Source organism: Monopterus albus, unplaced genomic scaffold (genome assembly GCF_001952655.1).
Source record: "Monopterus albus unplaced genomic scaffold, M_albus_1.0 scaffold80.1, whole genome shotgun sequence".
Lineage (NCBI taxonomy): Eukaryota > Metazoa > Chordata > Actinopteri > Synbranchiformes > Synbranchidae > Monopterus > Monopterus albus.
The window spans coordinates 706,329-714,482 of record NW_018127960.1 but is presented as its reverse complement, the minus strand read 5'-3'; the positions used below and the strand labels follow the sequence as shown (position 1 = coordinate 714,482).

Here is an 8,154-nt window from a genome sequence, read left to right as displayed (position 1 = left end):
CCCCTCACATGCAGTTGCTGCTGCCTTGCAACAAATTGCTGACATGGAGTTCTGACAGGCAGAGTTAGACCCATCACATTTTGTTAATGTTTATGGCAGATGAAACCACTAGGGTAAGGCCAGAGTAAGACTAGTCAAAGACAAATTAAGAAGAAAAAAGTCGGGGCTTGTGAAACTGGGATACCGGTGTTGAAGGAAAACCTCTGCGAGCCTCAAGTTATTTGTTGCATCAGCATGAAAGCTCTACTGATCGTGAGTCATAACATAATTGATTGGAGCGGTTGCACATGTGAACATGTCGGGCTCTTTGTTTCCATTTTCTACAAGCAACTAACGAGAGTCAAACTGAGGTTAAGGGCTTACCAACATGACTTCAGTGTAGCAGTGGCTGAAAGTCATTCTTCTGATGAGGCTGGTTCCCTTTCTACTTTCCCTCTTCGTACAGTGTGGCAGTACTAGTTTTGTGTGTTCAGTTATTGTGCATCTTAAATCAACCCCCCTCTCATCCTCAGAACTGGTTTCAAACATCTTAGATCAGGAGAAAAGGGAAAGTGCACCATTTCCTGCTGCTTCTGAAGTGCAGGTATTGAGCAGAGCAGAGATGCCAGCAGCCCACTTAATGCTAAATACTGCAGTCTTTTATCTTGAGAAAAAAATAAAGTGAGCTGAGAGCATAAAAAAAGAGCACTTATCTCCTCCTGGTCACTAATGGTGGTGACACCAGCAGCACTGACCTCATGTAATGTTCAGGGGCCTTTCAAGTTCCAAACCAGACTTTCAAAGAAAGCAGTCGAACGCAAATGTCAGACAAACAGAGTGGGAAAATAGTCTTCATTAATACAGCTTCAGCTTTCAAAATGAATATGGATCAGGGATGTAGCAAATGGAAAACTCCACCAAATTAATGTTTCATTTAGATCATTTCTATGGTGAATAAAAAACTGACAAATTCCTCACTTAGCCCAGAGTATCAGACCAACATTCGTTACAAGGGGATAAGATAAAATGAGGCATATGCAAATGCTTGCTGATATGAAAGGTTTGTTTACCAGCTTGTTTTTTTTTTTTTTTTTTTTCTCTGTTAGGATGTAACTGACAAGGCAGTCGAGCGCCGCAGCCACTAGCTGCTCCTCTGCCGATCCCTGGAAAGAATTTGTGTTGGTGTTTTCTTCTCATTCCACATTTGCATGAAAGCATCTAATTGCTGAAGATGCTGAGATAGCCTCAACAATCCAGCCCCTACTGCAGCTATTTGTTGTATACAGATATACACAGACTGGATTACGTTTATATTTATATCTACAAACTGCATCCGTATGTGGCACCGCGTTTGTATACAAGGCTTCCTGTGACGCTTGTGACATAAAAGCATAGGTATGTTTGTGTACAACAGCAGGGCCCTGGGAGGCACACCTTGCTTCAGTGGAGCTGTTATGAATGTTATTTGTTGCAGCTGTGTTTGACAGGACTAGAGAGAAGTCTGTTGTAAGACGCGGCTGCACAGGATGAACCAAATAAGCAACATACTGACAGTTTCCTAAACTGCTGCAGGACCATTAAGGGTCATTAAAAGGTTTATCCCCTGGTGGTTGGATTAGTAGATGGTGACATTTTGACCTGAGAGTGCTGTTAATTAAACTCCATGACAGTTTGTGCATAATCCCTGTGTGTCCACTTGATATGGTTGCAGCTAGTGTGCCACAGTCTACCCAGTCTACCCAGTTCACCAGTGTCGAAAGCTTCGCTCTGCTGTTTCTGTGTGCTGGCTCTGTATTTGCTGGAGCATCTCTAATGTGTGAAATTCACTTCCATGTTTGTGAATGTCTGTATTTATTTAGAGTTGAGTTAAAATTGTAATTCTAATGATGGATTTATTTGGGGCTGCCCCCTAATAGTCGAGAGACCTGAGTATGATGCAGTACTGACAGCAGTGGTGACAGACCTGTGACTGTCTGGATTTTGAGTGAATACAATGTAAAATGGAATGTATTAACACGTTGTGCTCAATATGTTTTCATTCTCTGTTTGTCCATCCAGGTGCCGAGTCAGTCTTTGTGCAGCTCCATGAGCGGTGTTGGACGACAAGAGTCCAGTGTTGGCTGACATTCTGAGCCGTTTGACATCCTGAGCTACAGATCAATACATCATCACCGGAGGTAAGAGAACACAGTAGATCAGATCCAGTTACCATATGAAGATGCATCAAAATGTTTTAGTTGTACAGATTTTATGCTCATATGGACAAAAACATGGTGAGCTGCCCTTGGTTAGTAGAAGCCTCAACAACAGACTCGTGCAAAATTACACGGAGGCGAAACGCCTGAATGAAATCAGTTGGGGTCTGAGTTAGTGGTGGAACGGTTCGAGTAAAAAATCCAACCTGTTCTGTTCACTAGTCACAACTCAAGGCGTGTATGTACTGTTCGGTTCATTTGAAGCAGGTTGAGGCATACAGAAAAAACATCTGGAGTTAGTGAGGAAAACAGCCCCATGTCAATAACCCAGTGACATTTAGTTTAGTGTCGAGCTCAGTTGTCAGTCGGTCTTGAAAATGGCACGTGAACAAGGCAGTTAGAGGATACACCAGTGTCGTTTTGGTCTGCTACGGAATTACTAATAATTCAGACCAAAAGCGAGATGCGAGATGCGAGCAGCGCGTTTAGGTCGTCAGAACAGCTGTCTGTCTGTCGGCAGGACAGCGCCAGACAAACAGTCCTCACCGGGCTGCCTGATGACAAAAATAGTTTCCTGTAGACTGGTCAGTGATAATGTCAGCTTTGCCTGCAGTTTGTCATCCACCGTCAGTTTGTCAGGCTCTACTGTAAAGCTGAAGTAACGGTTTTATTTGTACATTAACCTAGAGTAAGAAGTCATTTCCTCTGAACTGTCAGTCTCTGTTAGGGAAATGAAACTGTTAATTACTTTTTTATTTGAGTCATATTTAAAGTTTAAGAAAACCCACGTTAAAGAAGTCCAGTCCACTACATGTATGATGTAATCGTGTTAATCATCATTTCAATATTGACCAAAATAATCAATATGATTTTTGCCATAATCATGCCACCCTAGTGATGTGTGTGGGGAAAAAAATAAATAAAGATTTTTTAAAATTATTTTATTTAAAGCAGTGATCAAAGACGTTGCCTCGCTGTCCCGGGAACCGAACAACATGCAAATGGAACAAACAGCAGCGTTGAGTCCTTCAGCCTGCTTTACCAAAAACAAACCGAACCATGAATATTGTGAACCGTTTCACCCCATCTTTATATATACTAGAGACATAACTTGTCCGTGTATGTGTGTTTGATAAAAAGTGACTTTACAATATTAAATACAGGTTTAACACAGTTTGAATAGTTAAAAATTATCATACAAAAGTTGTTACATATATAATATTTGATAAATAGATAAAGGTAGGATTGGCAATCCTGGAAAAACAAATAAGAGGAAGCTCCAAGTAGCCAAATCCCACCCTTTTGTCCAAAACACAATGTGCACTGCCTGACTACTACTTACAGATTTCAGAAAAATAAAGGCCCCCCCAAACAAAACCAAACCAAACCGGCAGAAATACGGCCTGTTCAGCCCCTTTTGTTCTCTCAGTTGTCATCGTTCAAAAGCCACAATAATGTCAATTCTGGTTTTACTTCTTGCAGCATCCAACTTCTTTTTAGTTGTAACTTTCTCGATTATGGTGTTACCCGCCCAGATCTGCAGCGCCAAACTGTATTTGGGGACCTCAGCTTTAGCCCTGGCTCGTAGCCGGTAACTAGCCTTAGAGGTCTGGGCTTTTGTGAAGAGGGAGGCCGACTAAGTCTGTTCAAAAAACACAGGCTTTATTCCATCTTGGTAACATGAACACTGCGTGTGGCCTTTGATGCCCAGTTAACTGCATTACAGTCCTATCTATCTACTTAGAGCTGATTACTGTTGGTACTTTCCTCGTGGCTGCGTGTAAAAGGAGTCTGTTCCATGCGGCGGTCTTCTTGTTCTCGTACTGCAGGTAGCAGTAGGAAGTTAGACTGACAGGCAGGTAGGCCGTTCAATGGTTCTGCTTAGGACAAGTAAAATTATTGGTCAGGGTTTTTTCAGCCTCGTCGGTGCATTTAGTGTATTCATTGCCATCAAGATGAAAAGAGAAATTCAAGATATGTAACAAAAATGCTTCTGAAAAGAATCACCAACCCGACAATAATCAGATGAAAAGACATTGAGGGCAGGAGCACAAGAAAGGAAAACTGCAGACATGCTCTAAAAAAATCACTTCTTTACTCGGTTAAAAAAAATCAACTCCAAGTGCGTTTGTAAAACTTGAAAAATTGTTTAATTGTAATTTGCATAATTAATAATATAAAGATATGTTACATAAAGGTCGGTCACAAACAGACATGAAACTTACTGTAGCTTCACAGTAGTAAAGGAGTGAATTAATATGGATTAGATACCATCAGTAGTATGGTGATGGTGACGGTGAGGTTACAAAGCAGCCCAGAATATAAACACTATGTAGGGATGATCAGTTGCATATCATTTATCCCCCATGTACCGGTAAAGCATTTTGCTTTTAGTGCATATACAGTAGGGCTGCATGAGTAATCGTATGGAGGGTGTGATATAGATCCGTGTGCGATCTCAGTCTCACCTGACTGACTGTGCCATTAGCACCGAGATCCCTTGCATCAAACCAAGTGCTCCCTTTTCCTCACTAAGCTGCATTAACCAATAGTAGAAATGCGTTACATCAGGTGACGAGCTGTAGACAATCGGAGAAGACAAATCCAACATGATTGATGTTGTGAAATATTCTGTGCAGTCCTGCAACTATTATTGAAACACTGCACTGCCTGCCATGTACACCTAGTACCGAATAGCAGTTGAGGCAGAAATAAATCACTTTGCAGTTACTAGTTGTTGTTATTGGTTAACCAAGGAAAAGGGAGCGCTTGGTTTGATGCACGGGAGAATGATGGTCACACGAGACTGAGATCGCACAGGGATCAAAATCACACTCACAAAATGATGAACCATGCAGCCCTGATATACAGATGTATAATAGGCTGTTTTCATTCCAGAGGACCTGAGCAGATATCAGAATGTCAGACTTTTAAATGTAGGTGCAGGGAACAACAAATCACGTACGTTCTAAAGTTCCTCCAAGCCAGAGGCAGTTCTTCAAAGTCTGATCAACAGTAGTCTGTCAAATTCCTGGAACAGACTTTCTAATCAGTCAAATCCATCCTTGTCACAGAGCACCGCCCACTCCAGTGTTTTGCGTTGATCTAGTTAGGTCCGTGTTGTTTTTTCCAGCGTTGCTACTGAGCTCCAGTGGGTCTGGAAGTCAGGAGGACTTCATTTCAGCTCAACTAATTTCAACTCGTTATCTTTTGCTGGAGCTCAAAGCTGTTAGTTTGTTGTCTTGGCAAAAACAAGTGTTTTTCTCTGTCAGTATGGCAGAGTGCATGGCTGACATCAAGTTGAGCCCTGGAAACACAGAGCCACATGGCATGGAGTCTGCCAGCTGTCTCAGGGAATGTCTGACCACACATGTTCTCTGTGTCCCTCTGCAAGGGACAAAAAGAACATGTTGATCAAGTTTCCGTATGATTCATATGTTCCATTTTCTGTTTGCCTGTTGAGAACAGTAGTTGTGTCCTCGGTCTGATCCATGTCCTTTCACAACCCAGTTTTTGGCAGCTTGTCTTTACAGTGTCACCCACTGTCTAAAGTCAGAGTTTCTCCAGTGAAATCCCGCAAGAGCAGGTGGATATGTTGTCATCTCAGTTAGGGTGTCCCATTCAGACACATGTCCCTTGATGGGGCACGACGTGTTTGCGGTGCTTGAGACCCAGGCTTCTCTCCTTGAAGTCCATTGCTCGCTGTTGTGATGTGTCTACAAGAGCACTGGCTATAGCCACACCTAGAGAGAAGACACACACACACAAACAGTTTAGATGACCTGTGTTCATTTCCTGTCCATCTCAGAGAATGATAGACCGATTAAAAACTAAACTAGCTTTAATTTTACTAGTGAAAATATAATTTACACACTATTTAATAATTGGAAAATTAAAACAGATAGAGGTGGAGCATGAGTAGAGCTCATTAGACAGCTGATGGCTAGCCGCCTTAATTATACATAACCTTTAGTCTCACTATAACTTAAACGGACAAGTTATATGAAAATTCACCCCCAGTAAATTGTCATGGATGGGGAGATTATGGAGACCAAACTGCTGTTTGTACCAGGCTGTAAAATTTGGCATTTTAACATGGGAGTCTATCAAGTCCCTTTTGGAGCCAGCCTTGCAGGTTGCCGCTTGGTTCTGACAAACAAATTACAGAAGATGGAAAGGGCAGAGACTTTGAGCTAGACTCCAAGCGTTGATATTTTTTAAGTAACCATTTAGATTGAGAATAGTTAGTCAACCTAAGTAATGCCAATTTAGAAATCTGCTCCAATGTTTTCTGAGATGCGAGCTAGTGGACCAATTAGCAGCCTAGAGATCGATCAACCAGTCACCACACAACATGCACAACTGATCGATCAACCAGTCACCACACAACATCCACAACTCCAAATTTCATCTATACAGCATGTAGTTGAGATTTGGGAGGTGTGCATGTTGGCCCGTCCACAGCCACCAGTGACCTATTGGCTGTGTAGGTACATGTAGTTGTGGTATAAAAGCTTAAGTACAAGCCCTGTGAAAACACTGACACTATGGTGATGTGTGACAGGTGGAGATGCACAGTCCTGCCGGTCGGCACCTCCTCACATCAGGGCCCATTTTATCAGCGTCTCCTCAGCTGGTGCTGTCTGGTTGAGGTCACTGAAGCGTGTCTTGCACCGTCCTGTCTCCCTCTAACACTCAGCACGATGTCACGCCGCGCTATATCTAACATTGGACTGGCTCTGCACAGCAGGGCTTACAGAGAGCAGGATGCACCAGCGCATCAGATGCTTCAGAGCATTGTTACTTTGGCTGTAGCTGCTGCTGTTAATGTGGATTTAGAGTCATGGCAGCTCTTGCGAGTGCAGTTTGTCCTGTCGTTCCCTCCCAACAATCGTGCGTCTGACAATGCATGGCCATTATGACAAGAGCTCAATCTGCCAGTGTGCAGGAGCCAAATAAACAAAACAGGAAAACAGTGGAGGGAATCTGCTGTGCTCTTGATATGGTTTGGATGCAGGATGCAACATTTCACACTCAAGTGATTCTTGGAAATTTTTTGTGGGTTGGTGGAGAGGGAAAGCCGATTACAGAGTCGCTCAGTGTGTGCAGACGTGACTCTGCAGGTTTATGTGTGTACACACTGGAGGTGTGTGCACATATAGATTCTGCAAAGTTCTGACCCACCAAGCTATACAGACAGAAACGACAGCCAACATCCAAGACAATGGAAGGACAACAATTGTCAAGCAGCATCTGGTTCATTATCTCTGTTAGTTTCTCTCTGGCAGTGGTTTTATAGGTGTACTTCTTTCGACTACTTCATATTATACCATAGATTTGCCTTCCTCATGTGCTTTATGGTAATTTGTGGTTTTAGTCCAGATGGTGGTTGTGACTCTTTGCTAATCTTTGTTTGTACAACTGCCACTTTAAAATGATTAATTAGTTGTCTTTGAATATACAGTACATGATCCATGTTTTTGGGATATTTGCATCATTTTTTATATGTTAAAACTTTTACTGATACTCATTTTCTTAGTGGTCAAGGGAAAAACATACTGATGTTTCAGTCATCAGTGTATCGTTAAAAAGCTTAAAGGTCCAACTGGCAGCATGAAACCTTCCAACAGATAATCCAAATTATAACTGATAATGACACAAAGTTAGGGGATGTTGTACCCCGTACTTTTTACCATACGGACTCAGAGACGAGGCAGTCCAAGTAACTACAAAACAGTGCTGATTTATTCCATGAACACAGGTAAAAATTAACATTACACGCTCAGGTATCTTGCACCTCCAAACTGCTCGCAGGAAGATGAAAGAGCCTGAACCACAACAGGCCTGTACATTATATCTGTTTTGGGCTAACCCCATTCTACACAGGAACGTCAAACTGTGACGTCACCTGATATGCCAGCTATGCAGCTGACCAGAGCAGTAGTCAAAACATGAAGCAAATCAATGTGTGTGAGTGTGT

At 42.3% G+C, this 8,154-nt stretch overlaps 1 protein-coding gene and 1 long non-coding RNA gene across 6 annotated transcripts in view; one reads left to right on the top strand and one right to left on the bottom strand.

Moving 5' to 3' along the window:
* Positions 1 to 8,154, top strand: part of LOC109963814 (uncharacterized) — an 18,137-nt gene that overhangs the window by 6,149 nt on the left and 3,834 nt on the right. For both annotated transcript variants that reach the window (XR_002275443.1, XR_002275444.1), the window contains exon 2: positions 2,038 to 2,156. This is a non-coding gene — a long non-coding RNA (uncharacterized LOC109963814). The remainder of the gene's footprint in view (positions 1 to 2,037; positions 2,157 to 8,154) is intronic.
* LOC109963813 (attractin-like protein 1) overlaps positions 3,586 to 8,154 on the bottom strand; it is a 175,376-nt gene continuing 170,807 nt past the window's right edge. For all 4 annotated transcript variants that reach the window (XM_020606673.1, XM_020606675.1, XM_020606676.1 and 1 more), the window contains one exon: positions 3,586 to 5,917. In XM_020606673.1, coding sequence (XP_020462329.1) covers positions 5,796 to 5,917 — 122 coding nt within the window. In that variant the 3' untranslated portion in view covers positions 3,586 to 5,795. The remainder of the gene's footprint in view (positions 5,918 to 8,154) is intronic.